At 36.5% G+C, this 19,523-nt stretch overlaps 1 protein-coding gene across 8 annotated transcripts in view; it reads left to right on the top strand.

Moving 5' to 3' along the window:
• LRCH3 (leucine rich repeats and calponin homology domain containing 3) overlaps positions 1-19,523 on the top strand; it is a 109,537-nt gene that overhangs the window by 66,901 nt on the left and 23,113 nt on the right. For 5 of the 8 annotated variants that reach the window (XM_036904853.2, XM_057503570.1, XM_036904840.2 and 2 more), the window contains exons 11-13: positions 3,618-3,669; positions 4,079-4,228; positions 19,027-19,098. In XM_036904853.2, coding sequence (XP_036760748.2) covers positions 3,618-3,669; positions 4,079-4,228; positions 19,027-19,098 — 274 coding nt within the window. Of the gene's footprint in view, positions 1-3,617; positions 3,670-4,078; positions 4,229-15,449; positions 15,504-19,026; positions 19,099-19,523 lie in introns of all 8 variants that reach the window. The other 3 variants (XM_036904863.2, XM_036904826.2, XM_036904846.2) reach the window with 2 other exon arrangements.

Genomic DNA, 19,523 nt, shown 5'->3' with positions numbered 1-19,523 from the left:
TATCCCTTGAGTGACATATGTTTATCCTTAGGAATACTTACATCTATAGGAGTTCCTCCAAAATGCACTGCAGAGGTAGTTTGTGGGAGGTGAATTCTCTTAGCTTATCTGATAATTGTTTAGTCACTCCTTCAAATTGAATGATAACCTTGCCAGGTAGAGTATTCTTGTTTCAAGGCCCTTCTGCTTCATTGCATTAAATATATCATGCCACTCCCTTCTGGCATGTAAGCTTTATGTTGAGAAATCTGATGATAGCCTGATGGGTTTTCCTTTGTATGTGATCTTTTTTCTCTGTTTAGCTGCTTTTACAAGTCTGTCTTTATCCTTGATCTTTGCCATTTTAAATATTATATGTCTTGATGTTGTGTTCATTAGTCCCTTGTGTTGGGAGATCTGTGCACCTCCATGGCTTGAGAGTCTATCCCCTTCTCCAAATGGGGGAAGTTTTCAGCAATTACCTCCTCAATGACACTTTCTATCCCTTTTTCTCTCTCTTCTTCTGGTACCCCTATAATGTGAATATTGTTCCTTTTGGATTGGTCACACAGTTCTCTCAATATTCTTTCATTCTTAGAGATTCTTTTTTCTCCCTGTGCCTCAGCTTCTCTGTATTCCTCTTCTCTAATTTTTATTTCATTTACCATCTATTATTCTACTACATCTAATCTGCTTCTAAGTCCTTCTATTGTATGTTTCATTTCAGATATGGAATTTCTTAATGATTGAATCTCCATCTTAAATTGTTTCCTGAGTTCTTGAATATTTTTCTGTACCTGTATAAGCATGTTTATGATTATTTTAAACTCTGAGGAAGATTGGTGAGTTCAGTTTTGTTTGATCTTTTTTCTGGGGTTTGTGAGATTTTGGTCTGAACCATGTTCTTTTGACATTTCTTATTTCTGTGTGGTGCCCTCTAGTGCCCAGAAGCTCCAGTCTCTGGAGCTGCTCAGCCCCTAGAGTGAGGTTGGGGGTCATTGGGAAGTGGAGCTGGTGCTTCGTGGAGGAAAGATCTGTTTCCTGATTCCCGTCTGCAGTGCCTGTCTCCAGTATCACGGCCAGTGGGCCAAGCACACAGGTGTAAGCCTTTGTGCTCGGCGTCTCCAGCTGTTGTAAGTGGGGCCTCCCTCTGGCCGGTCTGACACCAGTGCAGTGGCTGCCGGTTTGCGAGCTCGTGCTCTCGGGGCAGAAGGAAGGCTGGACAGGCTGCGTGTCACAGTGGGGGGCCTGAGCAGCCTGCCCCCTCAAAGTTCCCAACCTGCTGGGAAGAGCACTCTCAGACAACCTTGTCCATCTCTCCCTTCCAGCAAGCTCCGTGCAAACCCTGTCCCTTTAGCAGCCGTGTCACTGTTAGGGAGCCTCTCAGACCGCCTGCCTCTCCTCTTGTCACAGAGCAGCCAGATGTGTATCCCCTCCTCCACAAACAGCCGGAATGTCAGTCTCTCAGGCACTCTGCCTGCTCCAGCTCCCCAAGCTCCAGAGTCCCACACAGTGTAGGTTTCTGCTCAGAAAGCGGACCTCCAGGGCTAGGCGTTCAGTAGTCCCAGGCTTCCACCCCTCCCCCGCTCCATTTCTCTTCCTCTCGCTGGTGAGCTGGGGTGGGGGAAGGACTTGGGTCCCGCTGGATCAAGGCTTTAGTACGTTACCCTGTTTCATGAGGTCTGCTCTGTTCGTGATGTCTGTATTCAGTCTGGTTCAGCCTTCTTTCCTTTTGCTGTTTTACGGTTAGTTGTATTAATTAACTATATTTTCATACTATTTGTGGTTTTCGGAGGAGTTCTCTGTCTCACCTTTCATGCAGCCATCTTGAATCTCTCTTCTCTTTGTGTATTCTAAACAGGATATTAAAGTTGTTCAGGGAGCTGATATATAAACGGATAAAGAAGATGTGGGGAGAATAGTAAAAGAAAGAAATCTCGTAACTTGGGCTTTTATAGTCTCATCAATTCAGGAGCATTTAGTTTCTTAACTTTGAAATTTATCTCAGAATGGCTTTTTAGTTTTCGTGTGTCCTTATACTGAGGGTGTGGTCTTTTGAGATTCCAATTTCATGCAGGGGTCTCCTATTTTCTCACTTTGGGAGGACCTGGGCTCTATCTTCTGTCCCTCTATTTCCTACTTCCAGCTCACCATCTCAAAGATCTCCAGCGTTTAGTAGAAAACCTCAAGGTGAAAGCCAGCTATTTATTTTCTCAGTTACCTTATGTATTAGTTTCCTAATGGCTGTGTAACAAATTACCACAAAGTTTGCAGCTTAATTCACATGCATTTATTATATCACAGTTCTGTAGGATAGAAGTCTGGGCATTACTGGCTAACTAGGTGTAGTTATGTAACTTCCATGTCTTAGCAATTCAACTGTAGAATAGTTCTTACTCCATAAGATTGTGGTGAGGAATAATTGAAAAATACTGTGTGTATAAAGTACATCCTAGTAAAAACATATGTAGTACATAGGAAGAGCTCAAGGAATGTTAGTTTCTATGGGCCTCTGAAAAATATTGTCCAAAAAAATGATACAAATCATAATTGATAAATGCAGAAGAAGTATTGATTACACATGTACATCAAGGATAAAGGTCCTAATCTTAAAGAAAAATAAGATTCTAAAAAAGACCTTTTCTAAGAAGATCTCCATAGGTTGGGATCTTTGGAAAAGGCTTGAGGTGAGGAATTAGTTTATGATAACTGAAGAGATTTCTTGGTAGAAAAATGATTCCATAGTGGGTATGTTTATAAATGGACTGAGTCCTAAGTGACAGATCGAAGAATTCGTATTATTAGTAGTAGGTAATAAGAAACTGCTGGGGCTTTGGGAGATTTGTTTTTATTTCCCTAGTGACACACTGATTTAATGCATGTAAATCAACCTGACAAGGCTAGTAATCATAGTTTAAAATTTCAGGTCATAAATTTCAAAAAGTCACTGCTCCAACACTGTTAGTTTTAGAGACTCAGATGAATAAGAGATTTAAAACACTAAATCCAGTTCAGGAGAAATATAAATACCAAACTGTGAGAATTAGGACTGATAAAACAGAGCACCAAGTTTTACTATTATTTTTTAAAGCACCAAACCAGGTTTCATCTTTTTCTTAAAAACAAAAATTACTAGGTTTTTACTTTTTTTTACTAAAATTGCTTCATCAACTGAAAACGGGAGTAAGAGTGCTTCATAAGTATAGTTACCAGGTTCTGTAGTACTCTAGATTTCTGTTGATAAAATGGCTTTATACATAAAATGTTCTCCATTTATATGTATATTCAGTTGTGGTAGTAAACAAATTAGTAGTTCCGTGTGCTATAAAGAAAGTTAACTGTTTGGAAAGTGATTGCAAATAACAGTATTGTCATCAGTGCTGGCTGCATGGACAGTTGTTAGCCAGGTGTAGCTTGATCAGTGACACCATGACATGAAACATGAGTTGGAGATAACAGGCATTCCCGTAGCTTAATTTAATGACTTGGGCTCAGGTTTACAAAATGCAGTTCGTCTTTCAGTGCTGACTAGACAGTTAGCCTGTTGTTTAGTAGAAAGCCACATTAATAATAAAATTTCATTTGCCTTTTATATATCTGTGTATCTTATCAGAGTTTCTCCTTTTTTGGGGGGTCAGGGTTCCAGTTGAATCATCTTCTCTCTTGTCACTATCACCAAGTCATACTCAGGTAAATTTTTTTTTCCTCTTTTATTTTTCATGGTTTTCTGTTTTTTTAGTTAAGGTGGTTTTCTGTTTTTATAATACTTAATTTACTGTTAATTGCCAGGTGTCTGAAAACTTCAGTACCTGTCTCCTCTATCATACATAATATAACTTGTGCACCTAATACTTGGTAACAATGGTTTAAAACCCCAGACAGAAAATAAGTTTTCACCCACATGGTGGCTTTATAGTACATATGTGAACACAGTGCTATGATCGAAAAGACTAACAATAAGCACATTTAAAGATATGCCAGATGACTGCAAAGTAACAGTTGCTTGCGTTAGCAGTAGATTCCCGAAATCTATAGGGAATACTGATAAGTTAATCTTTATCCCCACTTGCATCTGCAAAATGATACATATTTGTTCCAGTTGTCACATACAGACTTAGAACCGCATCGGAGAAGAGAACAATTAGTAGAGCATACTCGGAGAGAGGCACAGCTTGCTGCCTTACAGTATGAGGAGGAGAAAATAAGGACAAAGCAGATTCAGAGTGATGTTGTCCTGGACTTTGTCAAGGTGAGTCCTTTGAATTCGTTGAATGATATTACTAAAGTTTCTTGGAGGTAGATGCTTATTTGTTTTTCCAAGGCTGTCAGTTTTCACTGTCTTAATTATTAAAATGTCAACTTTTTCTTCCTCACTGTAAGGAATCTTGAGTAAGTAGTGTAACTGTCTTCTAATTTGTGGTTAGAATAATTGTCCTCATGCAGAAAGACTTAAGGACTGTTAAGTGATGATCTTGCTGGTAGGGCAATGGTGTCTTCCTCTTAGCAGTCTGTCATTAGAAATGTCACCACACTGTCCAGCTGCCATTCTTCAGTCTCTGGTACCTTAGTAAAGATCAATAAGATCATGAAAGCAAAAGTGCTATATGTAAATCCTTAAGTGCCATGCAAATGTAAGGTTGTTATCTCCAGCTTCCTCACTCTAGTGAATCCTGAAAATGTACAAGGCTCACAGGCTTAATTCTTTAGAGCCACCTTTGATTCTTTTCCTTTCTGTTCTCCCCACACCTACTCAGTTAATAATCCCTGTTAATACTTTTTTTCTTCACATTGTGCACCCTTTATAACTGCATCTAACCCTAGTTTGTATTTTTTTGCCTGTATTAAGTCTTTTTTTGTTCTGAAATTGGCTTGGACTTTTTTCTTCATAAGTAATTATTTGTATTTTTGTTTGGATAATATCCCTTTTGCCCATTTATCTGTAAACTCCATGAAGATGGGGACTATATCAGTCTTTTTTATTTACTGCTGTATCCCTAGGTCTTAGCAGGTCCTAGCCCAGGTAAAGCTCACTAAGTACTTGGTAAATGGACAATTGAATGAATCACTCTTGGCCTCTGAACACTTTCTTGTGTTTCCTAAGTCTAGCCAAAGGCCGTCTTTTTTGACTACCATACACATGATAAATTCTCCTTTTTTCTCAAATGTTTCAAGCCCATGGTGATCTCTGATGCTCAGAGAGAACAGCAATTTGTCTTCGGTTAATAGATATGTCCTAAGTGCTGTTCTATTCATTTTACATAAATTATTTAGTTTATATTCTAGAAATTACATAGCTAGTAAGAGATTACCTTTGTTGGTGGATCTGATTAAATTCAAATTAACTCTGTTAGGCAAAAGAGAACAGTTGTAAGTTCTTAAGAGAAAAACATGAGAGGAAAGGTATTTCTGCAAAACTAATCTACTTATATCAGAAGGAAAGAGATGATTCTGGGGAAAAGATGGCAAGGCCTCCTCCCAAAATCACATAAAACATGAAAATTCAGCAAATACAACCAAACCTGAAAATGATATTAGGACTGCAGAACTGACGACCTATATCTGGGGAAAAAAAGAAGATCTCACAGAAAAGAGTAAATTGCAAAGCCACTTTCCAGTGGGACCTAAGCCCTCCCCTAACCCCAGCCCACAGGAAGAGGAACGGACTGAGGAGGGAGTAGGAGCCCAGGACCACAGAACACCTGGCTCAGAAGATCTGCTCCGGGAACACAAACACATATTATGTAATGAGGGACTGCTCTAAATGGAAATATTCCTAAGGCTAAATAGCTGCCACCAGAGAAAATAAACCCACAGTAAAGGTAGTAGACCAATTAATCACCAAGCAAGTACTAAATTAAATCAACTGCTAACAAAATCAGTCAAGGGATACACAAAAAGTGCAGAATATGACACCTAATATATAAAGTGTGGAGGAGGAAGAAGGGGGAGGGAAGTACCAATGATTGTGTTTGAAATAGAATAATCAGCAATTTAAGACAGATTGTTAGATAGTAAGGAAGCTATTCTGGAACCTTTGGTAACCACAAATCAAAGCCTACAATGGCACTAAGTACATACCTATTGATAATCACCCTAAATGTAAGTGGACTGAATGTACCAATCAAAAGACAGAGTGGCAGAATGAATAAGAAAATAAAACCCATCTATATGCTGCCTACAAGAGACTCATCTCAGATGCAAGGACATACACAAATTAAAAGTGAAGGGATTGAAAAAAGATACTCATGCAAATAATAGGGAAAGAAAAGCAGGAATAGCAATACTTTATCAGACAAAATTGATTTCAAAACAAAATAATGAGATAAAGAAGAACATTACATAATGATAAAGATATGTAAAGAACAGTCCTACAAGAGGATATTAATGTCTATTCATCCAATATAGGAGCACCCAAATCAGTAAAACAAAGACTAACAGAATTAAAGGGAGAAAGACTGCAACAGATTCATTTCTGGAGACTTTAATGCACCACTCACACCAATAGATAGATCAACCAGACAAAAAATAAGTAAGGAGACAGAGGCACTGAACAATACATTACAATACATGTACCTAACAGATAGCTGCAGGGCACTCCACCCAAAAGCAGCAGGATACACATTCTTCTCAAGTTTTCTAGGGTAGATAGCATATTAGGCTACAAAAAGAGCTTCGGTAAATTAAAAGAGATTGCAATTGTATCAAGCAGCTTCTAAGACCACAGTGGTATGAAACTAGAAATAAATTACACACACAAAAACCAGAAAAGCCCACAAACACATGGAAGCTAAGCAACATACATGCTTCTAAAGAATCAATGGATCAATGACCAAATTAAAACAGAGATCAAGCAATATATGGAGACAAATGAAAACAACAACTCATCAGCCCCAAACCTGTGGGATTCCGAGAAGAAACTTCTAAGAGGAAAGTACATAGCAATATAGGCTTACCTTAAGAAACAAGAACAATCCCAAATAAACAGTCTAAACTCACAGTTAAAGAAACTAGAAAAAGAAGAACAAATGAAACCCAAAGTTTGTAGAAGGAGGGACATAATAAAGATCAGAGCAGAAATAAAATTGAGAAGAATAAAACAACAGAATCAGTGAAATCAGGAGCTGATTCTTTGAGAAAATAAACAAAATAGGTGAACCCCTAGCCAGACTTATCAAGAAAAAAAAGAGTGTACACACATAAATATAATCAGAAACCAAAAAGGAATTATCACAAAAATACAAAGAATTATTAGAGGATACTATGAAAAATTATATGCCAATAAACTGGACAACTAGAAGAAATGGACAACTTTCTAAAAAATAACAACTTTTCAAGACTGACCCAGGAAGAAACAGAAAATCTGAACAGACCAATTACCAGCAGTGAAATTGAATTAGTAATCAAAAAACTGCACAAAAACAATGCCTGTTCCAGCTGGCTTCATGGCTGAATTTTATCAAACATTTAAAGAAAAGCTAATACCCATCCTTTTTAAAATAAGTCCAAAAAGTAGGGGAGTAGGGAATACTTCCCAGATCATTCTATGAGGCCAGCATCACTCTAATACCAAAACCAAAGACACCACAAAAAAAGAAAATTATGGACCAATATCTGTGATGAACATAGATGCTGAAATCCACAACAAAATATTAGCAAACTGAATTCAAAAGTACATCAAAAAGGCCATCCTCATGACCAAGTGGGATTTATTCTATGGATGCAGGGATGGTACAATAATCGAAAATCAATCAATATCATATACCACATTAAAAAAAGGATAAAAACCACATGATCATTTCAATAGATGTTGAAAAAGCATTTAACAAAATTCAACATCCATTCATGATTAAAACTTTAAACACAATGGGTATAGAGTGTAATCACCTCAGCATAATAAAGGCCATATACAACAAATCCACAGCAACATCATACTTAACAGCAAAAGCTATAAGATTTTTCTCTAAGATTGGGTACAGAACAAGGATGCCCACTCTCATCATTTTGATTCAGCATAGTACTGGAGGTCATAGCACCGGCAGTAAGACAGCAGAAAGAGATATTAGGCATCCAAGTTGGTGAGGAAGAAGTTAAACGGTCACTGCAGACAACATGATAGATATTGAAAACCCTAAGGACTCCACCAAAAAACTGTTAGAACTAATAACTGAATTCAGCAAAGCTGCAGGATCCAAAATCAATACACAGAAATATGTTGTATTTCTCTGTACTAACAATGAACTAGCAGAAAGAGAAATCAAGAAAACAACTTCATTTACAGTTGCATCAAAAAGAATAAAATACCTAGGAATAAACCTAACCAAGGAAGTGAAAGACCTATACCCTGAAAACTACAAGACACTCATGAGAGAAATTAAAGAAGACACCAATAAATGGAAATACATCTCGTGCTTATGGATAGGAAGAACTAATATTGTCAAAATGGCTATCCTGCCTTAAAGCAATCTACAGATTCAATGCAATCCCATTTGAAATACCAACAGCTTTCTTCAATGAACTAGAATAAATAGTTCTAAAATTCATATGGAACCACAAAAGACCCCGAATAGCCAAAGCAATCCTGAGAAGGAAGAATAAAGCTGGAGGGATTACACTCCAAGACTTCAAGCTCTACTACAAAGCCACAGTAATCAAGACAATTTGGTATTGGCACAAGAACAGAACAAAGACCAATGGAACAGACTAGAGAAACCAGATATAAACCCAACCATATATGGTCAATTAATATATGATAAAGGAGCCCTGGACATACAATGGGGAAATGACAGCCTCTTCAACAACTGGTGGTAGCAAAACTGGACAGCTACATGTAAGAGAACAAAACTGGATTACTGTCTTAACTCCATACACAAAAGTAAACTTGAAATGGATCAAAGACCTGAATGTAAGTGATTCAATCATAAAACTCTTAGAAGAAAACATAGGCAAAAATCTCTTGACTATAAACATGAGCAGCTTTTTCCTGAATATATCTCCTCGGGCAAGGGAAACAAAAGAAAAAATGAACAAACTTGACTATGTCAAACTAAAAAGCTTTTGTACAGCAAAGGACAAAAAGGCAACCTACAGTATGGGAGGATATATTTGTAAATGACTCATCTAATAAGGATTAACATCCAAAATATATAAAGAGCTCACATGCCTCAACATCAGAAAAGCAAATAACCCAATTAAAAAATGGGCAGAGGACCTGAACAGACTCTTCTCCAAAGAAAAAATTCAGATGGCCAACAGGCACATGAGAAGATGCTCCACATCACTAATCAACAAGGAAATGCAATTTAAAACCATAATGAGATATTATCACCTCACACTAGTTAGGGTGGTCGCTATCCAAAAGATAAGAAACAACAAATGCTGGCGAGGATGCAGAAAAAGGGAAACCCTCCTACACTCTTCCTGGGAATATAAATTGGTTCAACCATTGTGGAAAGCAATATGGAGGTTCCTCAGAAAACTAAAAATAGAAATACCATTTGACCCAGAAATTCACATCCTAGAAATTTACCAGAAGAAATCAAGATCCCTGATTCAAAAAGATGTATGCATGCCTGTGTTTTATCACTTTACTATTTACAATAGCCAAGATATGTAGGCAACCTAAGTGTCCATCAGTAGATGAATGGATAAAGAAGATATACACAATAGAATATTATTCAGCCATAAAAAGAAAATAAATTCTGCCATTTTCAACAACATGGTTGATCTAGAGGGTATTATGCTCAGTAAAATAAGCTAGGCAGAGTAAGACAAATACCAAATGATTTCACTCATTTGTAGAGTATAAAAACAAAGCAAAACAGAAGGACCAGAATAGCAGTGGACTCAGAGACACTGAGAAGTGACTGGCAGTTACCAAAAGGGTAACTGTTTAGGTATGTTTTAGTGTTTAGAGTAGTGTTTAGGAATGGTGGGTGGGGAGGAAGAAGGGGTTTAAGGGTAGTATAATTCGCAATCACAATGTAGGTAGATCACAGGGATGGTAGTACAGCATGGAGAATATAATTAATTACTCTATAACATCTTACTCCATGATAGACAGTGACCACACTGGACAGGGTGAGGACTCCATAATATGGTTGAAAGTTGAACCACTGTGTTGTGTATTTTAAACCATCATAAGATTGTATATCAGTGATACTTTAATAAATAACAAAAAAGAGAGAAAGATGAGGAAAGGAGGAAAATGAAGAAGAAAGTAATGCCATCATTAAACTAGGGTCCAAAATAAAGGCATAAAGCTGGATGATTTCTGTGGTCCCTAAGGAGAGGCAGTATTGCGTTGTGATAAGAGCTGAGCATCAGAAATATCTAAATTTCAATCCATCTTTGCTAGTCAGTATGTGCTTGAGTTTTGGAAAGTTACTGAACCATTCTGTGCCTTTAGTTACCTCGTATGTGTAATGCTAACTATTAAATATTAACTATTTCAGAATTATGGATGCACCTTATACTTTTGCTAGTAGAGTGAGTTATACACCCCCTACCACCACAATAGATTTTATCAATTAACTGTCAGAGAGATTTCAAGAGAAGCATCATTGTATCTTGTACACAGAAGTGAAAAAGTAAAAGGTCCCAAAGCAAGATTTTGAGGCTTTGAGAATGGTTTTAATGGGAGTCTAAGCATTGTGGAAAGAATGTAGGATTTGGAGCCAGAAAACATAAGTGCAAGTCTCAGTTATGTTACTTACCAACTTTGTGACCTTACATATGTCATATAATCTCTCTTACACTCAATTTTCTCATCTTTAAGTGAGTATAATTATGATGTTCACTTATTTTACAGAGTGAGAAGAATCTCTAGAAGTACTGTGTATAAGAATACATTACAAAATACTTGACTGTACAGATTTCTGTTACATACATAGTAATAGAAGTTAGCAAATTGGGGAAAAGAGCCAGATAGTTGAAAATTCAAACCTGAAATTTGGCTGATAGGAGGAGCTAAAACTGCTAGCATTACAGTGATATTTATAGCCATTAGAGAAAAAGAATGATTTCATTGAGCAAATATAGAAAGAGATCACTATTCTGATTGTGAATGTGTTTGCATGATGTACATATAAAAAGCATGGTTTTTTAAACATGGTTTAGAGATGCTTATAGACATATGAAAATACTGTTGGCCAGTATTTTCCTCATTTAAATTGTAAGCTATTTAAGGGAAAGGGCAACATCTTCTAACTAATAAATCTGGAAAAGTGTTGAACACAAGAGATAACAAATTAATATGAGTGATCGTTTTAGTAAACAGAATTGATCATTTCCAGTATTCTAGATTCTAATGAACTTCCTTTTTTGGGGGGATGGGTGGGGGTGTATAGCAAAAGCACCACAAAGTCCACAAAAACACCACCTCCCCTTAGATGGTGAGGTAAGTTGTATAATTGCCTTTTCTTTGGAAATTTTTTTATTGCATTGGAAATGAAATGTTCTTTTGCATGTGATTATTACAGGTTTACAGTGATCAAAAATATTGCCGTTTTCTTTTTTCAGCCCTCATAGAATTCTTATTAGGGAGAAAACACAGGCCAGGGAGTTTATCAGAATGTATAGATGTTTTTTTTAAATCTGTTCATAACCATCTGGAGATTATTTCTCTTCTCCACCCCCACCAGAGGTGTCCTCTCCCTCCTCCATTTTTGAAGCACCCTGTAGGACAGAATCCTGAGAGCTGTATCTGTCACTCGTGAATGGTGTCAGTATTAAACAGAAAAGACTGCATAGTATTTCAGCTTCAGTACTCATTTCCTAAGTGTGTGTTGTTGATTATACTATGTATACCTTAGTTTTATATTATTAAGTAGCACATTTTCATTACAAGTTAACATGTAAAATCAATTACTTATTAATATTCTTAAAATGTGTGCACCTAAAAATTACAGACCAATATCCCCGATGAACACAGATGCAAAAACACTCAACGAAATATTAGCAAACCAAATTCAAAAATTCATCAAAAAGATCATCCATCATGATCAAGTGGGATTCATCCCAGGGATGCAAGGATAGTACAACATTCAACAGTCCATCAACATCATCCACTGCATCAACAAAAAGAAGGACAAAAACCACATGGTCATCTCCATAGATGCTGAAAAAGCATTTAACAAAATTCAACATCCATTCACAATAAAAACTCTCAACAAAATGGGTATAGAGGGCAAATACCTTAACATAATAAAGGCCATATATGACAAACCCACAGCCAACATTATACTTAACAGCGAGAAGCTGAAAGCTTTTCCTTTGAGATCGGGAACAAAACAAGGATGCCCACTCTCCCCACTTTTATTCAACATAGTTCTGGAGATCCTAGCCATGGCAATCAGACAACACAAAGAAATAAAAGGCATCCAGATTGGCAAGGAAGAAGTCACACTGTCCCTGTTTGCAGATGACATGATATTGTACATAAAAAACCCTAAAGAATCCACTCCAAAACTCCTAGATCTTATATCTGAATTCAGCAAAGTTGCGGGATACAAAATTAATATGCAGAAATCTGTTGCATTCCTATACACTAATGATGAACTTGCAGAAAGAGAAATCAGGAAAACAATTTCATTCACAATTGCGTCAAAAAGAATAAAATACCTAGGAATAAACCTAACCAGGGAAGTGAAAGACCTATACCCTGAAAACTACAGGACACTCTAAAGAGAAATTAAAGAGGACACTAATAAATGGAAATTCATCCCATGCTCTTGGCTAGGAATAATTAATATCAAAATGGCCATCCTGCCTAAAGCAATCTACAGATTCAATGCAATCCCTATCAAAATACCTACAGCATTCTTTAATGAACTAGAGCAAATAGTTCTAAAATTCATATGGAACCACCAAAGACCCCGAACAGCCAAAGGAATCCTGAGAAGGAAGAATAAAGCTGGAGGGATTACACTCCCTGACTTCAAGTTCTACTAGAAAGCCAGAGTAATCAAGACAATTTGGTACTGGCACAATAACAGACCCATAGACAAGTGGAACATAATAGAGAGTCCAGGTATAAACTCAAGCATATATGGTCAATTAATATATGATAAAGGAGCCATGGATATACAATGGGGAAATGACAGACAACAACTGGTGTTGGCAAAACTGGACAGCTACATGTAAGAGAATGAAACTGGATTATTGTCTAACCCCATACACAAAAGTAAACTCAAAATGCATAAAAGACCTGAATGTAAGTCATGAAACCATAAAACTCTTAGAAAAAAATATAGGCAAAAATCTCTTGGACATAAACATGAGCGACTTCTTAATGAACATATCTCCCCGGGCAAGAGAAACAAAAGCAAAAATGAACGAGTGGGACTATATCAAACTAAAAAGCTTCTGTGCAGCAAAGGATACCATCAATAGAACAAAAAGACATCCTACAGTATGGGAGAATATTATCTGATAAGGAGTTGACATCCAAATATTATAATGAGCTCACGCACCTCAACAAGCAAAACACAAATAAGCCAATTAAAAAATGGGCAGAGGAGCTGAACAGACACTTCTCCAAAGAAGAAATTCAGATGGCCAACAGGCACATGAAAAGACGCTCCACATCACTAATCATCAGAGAAATGAAAATTAAAGCCACAGTGAGATATCACCTCACACCAGTTAGGATGGCCACAATCCAAAACACAAACAACAAATGTTGGCGAGGATGTGGAGAAAGGGGAACCCTCCTACACAACTGGTGTGAATGTAAACTAGTTCAAGGATTGTGGAAAGCAGTATGGAGGTTCCTCAAAAAACTCAAAATAGAAATACCATTTGACCCAGGAATTCCACTCCTAGAAATTTACCCTAAGAATGCAGCAGCCTGGTTTGAAAAAGACATAAGCACTCCTATGTTATTGCAGCACTATTTACAGTAGCCAAGAAATGGAAGCAACCTAAGTGTCCATCAGTAGATGAATGGATAAGGAAGATGTGGTACATATACACAATGTATTATTTAGCCATAAGAAGAAAACCAGCCCTTCCATTTGCAACAACATGGATGGAGCTAGAGGGTATTATGCTCAGTGAAATAAGCCAGGTGGAGAAAGACAAGTACCAAATAATTTCACTCATCTGTGGAGTATAAAAACAAAGAAAAAACTGAAGGAACAAAACAGCAGCAGACTCACAGAACCCAAGAATGGACTAACAGTTACCAAGGGGAAAGGGACTGGGGTGGGTGGGTGGGAAGGGAGGGATAAGAGGGAAAAAGGGGCATTACAATTAGCACACATAATGTAAGTGGGGGGACACGGCAAAGTATATACAGAGAAGACAAGTAATGGTTCTATAGCATCTTACTACGCTGATGGACAGTGACTGTAATGGGGTATGTGGGGGGGACTTGATAATGCGGGGAGTCTAGTAACCATAATGTTGTTCAAGTAATTGTACATTAATGATACCAAAAAAAAATTGTATGCACCTATATTGACCTGTTAAAATGAAGCCTACTAAAGGAATTTTTTTATTGGATTTGGCTTTCTCAGTAGCCATTTTCCTTAATCTTTGCCTTCTCAGTTTTTCAACTTATGATCATTACTTCCTCAAAGAAATATGTAAGGTCATTATGTTTTGTGAATTTTGACTTAGCTTTTTGTAAAAGTAAGTTACCCGAAAATGTAACACCTGGGGCTTTTGTAAGCATCAATTTTCATCACAGTGTTTTTAAAGCACAAGTGTTTCTAGAGTGGTAAAAATGTATTGTTCGAAATGTTTTAAATTCTCCATTATAAAGGCCTTTTTTATCTTATTGGACTGTAATAACTACTTTTTGTTTATTTATATGAGAACTTATAAATTGGTACAGTAACCTGAAAAGATTCACTCAAGCATTTTCATTTGTCTTTTCTTCACATGGTAATAATTCTGTACAAATCTTTGATGACCAAAGTTTGATAAGTTAATATACTCTTTTTTACCCCAACGTTTCCTTCTTGCTCATCATTCTGAAGTAATTCACTATCTAAAAATGAAAGCTGCTCAGGAAAATAATGGACAATTAAAAAATTTCCTATCGTAGTCTTGTTTTATTTGAGAAAGGTAATGAAGAGATGTCTGGACTAAAAATCATGCCTCTGGGTTTATTGTTTTTGTCACTGGCTCATTAAATGACCAGAAATTCTTCGTTGTTCTATGTCTGTATTTCAGCATTCTCTCCTGTGAATAGAGAATAAGTCCTGTCCCCTCCTTGATTTAGACAGTTTTTAGGCAATAAGGTCATATTTGGAGTTGTGTAAGCTCTTTTGAAGAATATCATTATTCAGAATCAACTTATTAGCTATATGGTACATGAATTCCAAGTGATTGTGAATGCAGTCCTGTATGTCAGCTTCTTCACAATTATGTGTTAATATGTCTCATTTGCTTGTGTATTTGTGAAATACGTCATGTGTGTGCATAGTTTGTTTTTGACACTGCTTCGTTTTTCTCCACTTCTCCAGTGTACCTTCCCATCCAGAAGGTCTCAGCACACTGATGATAGTGCCTTGTTAGTGGTAAGAGCCTCACACAAAACGAAGTTTTACATTGCTGGGTCTAGATACTGGAAAGTCACTACTGTACTTTTCGTTCATAAATTATGTAAATACCATAAAATATGATGAGCATCATTACTAAATTATTTGCACACTAGCTGGAACTGTTGGCCTACATTGTGATCCATGACAAACCCAGTGTTCTAATGTTCTGCAGCCATGATTCAAATATTTTTATTAGTGTTTCCAGAAGTAAAACATTTGCATTGAGAACTGTATTGGCTTTGTATGTATGTTGGGAGGAGAAAGCATAATATGTTAGTTTTTTAATGTTTCCAATTCCAGGTGCACTTACTTTATTAGTCATTATTTTGGCTCATAAGTCACCTGTGTGTTAAATGAATTCTCTTACTCCATGATGTTAATTATGTAACTGCATATTTGGCATCCTATTTTATTATTGATTTTAAGCTACTGAAAACCCCAAACTTTTAAAAAATACTTAACATCTCAAGATATTCCTTCATGCCCATTTTTTAAACTCAGGGAAACGTTAAATTGCAATGCTAGTTACTCATCATTTTTAACATTGGTTTACTTATATTGCCTGTTTCATTAGCTGAAAATGAGTATAACATAACTTTAGTAAAAGTCTTATTTATTGTCCTTGCAAGAGAATTCTAATATTTATGTAATTGCTTTTCTCATCATGTTTTATGCTATTTTTTCATAGTGGTATTGAAAACTAGCAGTTCAGAAGTTCACTGTCTGTAGCAATTCCTGTCTTCTGTGCTTGTAACTGCCACCATTGTACATAGTGCTGCATGAACTGCATACTTCAGCACGAGATTCCTATTACATAAACTGCCATTGTTAAAATTTCTTTGTGTTCTGCACTCTTCATTTCCCTTGAGATAGATAAAGTATATTTTACTGGTCAGTCTTAGGGATAAATAATAGCCACCACCCTCGAGTTGTAGAGGAAGTCAGTTGTCATGAGAAGCAAATAGTAATTTAAATTCAGAAAAATATTGAGAACCTGTACTGATCCATACACTTTTTAGAGTTACCTCATTCACTCCTCACAGCAATTTTAACAGCCAGGCTAAAGCTTATCACCATTTTGTAAATCATTTTACAAATGATTACTGAAGCACAGAATGTCTTGTCCAGGAGATCACATAGCTAGTAAGTACAAGTCTGAATTGAAATGTGTATCTGGCTGACTTGAGAACATGCATTAAATACCATGCTGTATTGTCTCCCATACTATAATTGAAACAATTTAGGAAACTGAAGGTGAGATTTAATAGCAAATATAATAAGTAGTATAAGTGAGTGCACAGACTTTTTTGTCAAGGAAAAAGTGGAATTTGGAAAATAACAACAAAATCCCCTTAGCGTGCATTTTGAAGTGGCCTTAGCCATTTTCAGAACATATATACTTGTATTTTAGTTATCAGTATTCATGTCTGGCCTTTAAAAGAAAGGACCACGTCTCACAGGTTTTTGTGTGCCAAATAGTATCCAACACTGTGTAGAAAGTCATTTTAAATCATGCCTCTGATCTCAAAACTACTCTTCAGTGGCTTCATAGGGTAGGATAAAGTCCATACTTCTTAACATAGCGTATAAGCTCCTTAGAATAAAGTCCAAATTTCTTAACATGTCCTACAAGCTCCAGTGTACTTTCTCTTTTCTGGGCTCATGCTGTACTACCACATTTCATCTCTTCCTACCTCAAGACCTTTGCAGTGCTGTTGTCTCTACATGGACTGTCTCTTTCTCCCTGGTTATGTCCTTAGGTTAATTCCTACACATCTATAAGGTATCAGCCTAAATGTCACATCTTTAAAATGGCTTTTCTGTAAAAGCCCACCCCAAGTCAAATTTATGTCTCCACTGTTATTTTTTCATAGTACTTTTAGATGGATATTTATTGTTTTAATCTCTCCCGTGTTAGACTGCTAGACTGTATGCTTCATGGGCATAGAGATAGTCTTGGTTGCTTTTACCTGTGTATACTCAGTCCCTGTCAGAGTCCTGGGATATATTAGGTGCTCAATAAATATTTCCTGAATGAACATATACTATATATATCAATAATTACTCATTTAATTATTTCATGAGAAGATCTGGTGATATACCAAGGTAAATGTATTTGATTTGAAGACTTTGAAACACAGGATTTGAAATAAGTATTAGTAATATCAGTTACACTACCATTAGTATCAGCTGCACTATCATTCTCTTAGGGCTGCCCTCAGGCTTCTGTTGCTTTCATCTGTATTGCCATCTGCATCTATATCCCAAGGATTGACAGTAATTCCAGTAACTTGATTATAAGGAGGCCCAGGATACCTAAACAGGTGAAGCATACACAGTGTAAAACTGTTTTCACAGTCGTGTTCTTTGGTATATTTCTTTTTTCACTTTTTTCTGCCATAAAATAGATCACATTGCAGTGTGTGTTGCATGCTTTCTTTTTTTCGTTTTTGGGGGTGAAAAAAAGGTATTACTGTCTATCAATTCATTAAAAGCACAGTTGTAATTGTTTTATTGACCATCGACACACCTTTTTAAACACCCACCGTGTTCTTGTTCATTTATCAGCGATTCAGATATTTTATTTTTCTAGTTTAAGTTTTTTTTAATTATTTAATTTACAAAAGGCTTTAATATCTTTGAGCCTGTGGCATTTTGTTGTTCTTATAGTTAATATCCAATGCCATGTGTGAAAGTCCTGTTTTCTCTGATTTCCACTCCCCAACAAATGAAAAAATTGTCATGTTTTGAGCAGCTTTTATCTGTAACCAAAATTCTGTAATGGATTCCAACACTTACTATCTCTAATTATATCTCTAACATATATAACTAGTTGTATATAGGTTGGTGAAAGGATAAAAGATTCAAAGAAAAGGAAATTCCACTTACCTCATATAGGTCATTTGGACTTTCAGAGAGTCCGAAAAGAGATGCTGCTTCATTTTTAGAGTGAGATGCAGAATTGTCATGTCTCATCTCACAAAAGAGCCATTAAATTGAATTATAATAAATCTAATGTGAATTAACATTGAAAAAATACTGTTCTTAATCATGCCAGTTCTGCTCAGTTAAAATGAGCTCTTTGGCCGGATTTGTTTTACCTACAATAGGAATAGCATGGGACTCATTAGTTTCTAAGGCTATTTTGCTAAAAAATTTTGATATTCTCAGTTTTATTTTTATTTATAAAAAATTATTTATTAAAAAAATAATTTCTAATAAATCATGCCTTTCACTCCCTGATTAATGTGGTTTGAAGTATTGAAATAGTTTGAATTCTTTCTGCCCTGTCAGTATCTTAGGAAATGAACCATTTGAAAGTTTGTCGATAACCTTTCCTTTTCTAATTTCACTGACCAGATCTGCCTGCCTGCCTGCCTGCCTGTCTGCCTGCCTGCCTGCCTGCCTGCCTGCCTGCCTGCCTGCCTGCCTGCCTGCCTGACATTTTGCTAAAATAAATGCTGCCTTCTGTTTCTTCTCTCTCTCTTATGAAATTTAGTCGCTGTCAGGGTTGAACCAAGTGGGCTGTGCTGCTCCACTGCCTCATTCTTCTGCCTTCATGCCTCCTAAGGTATCTCTTGTATTTGTGATTCACTAGGAACTTTGGGGAGGGGTGTATATGGGAGGTCTTCATTTCCAATGGATTTGGTCTAAGAGCAGTCTGAAGTCTAGGATTTCATGAAATACACCTAAGCTTATAAAACGATGTAACATGAAAGTGTTTGAGAGTTTTATCATGCCAGAAATAATCATGCAGCCTACATTTTCTCTTTATGTTGAGATTCTATTTGAAATGTCATTCTAATTTTCTTATCAAAGGTTGTTTTTCTCATAAGTTATTATTTTACTTTGGCTAATATATCAAATTCTGTTGTCTACTGTGCATGCGAAATAATATCAGTCCTAGTCCCCAAAACTGTCACTACCAAAACCCCTTTCCAGTAGGGGTCAACAAGCTAGGCCCCTAGACTGCCTATTTTTACAAACAGTTTTATT

The sequence above is a fragment of the Manis pentadactyla genome, chromosome 1 (genome assembly GCF_030020395.1).
Source record: "Manis pentadactyla isolate mManPen7 chromosome 1, mManPen7.hap1, whole genome shotgun sequence".
Taxonomy (NCBI): domain Eukaryota; kingdom Metazoa; phylum Chordata; class Mammalia; order Pholidota; family Manidae; genus Manis; species Manis pentadactyla.
Note: the sequence above shows the minus strand (reverse complement) of the source record. Positions and strands in the feature narration are given on the sequence as shown.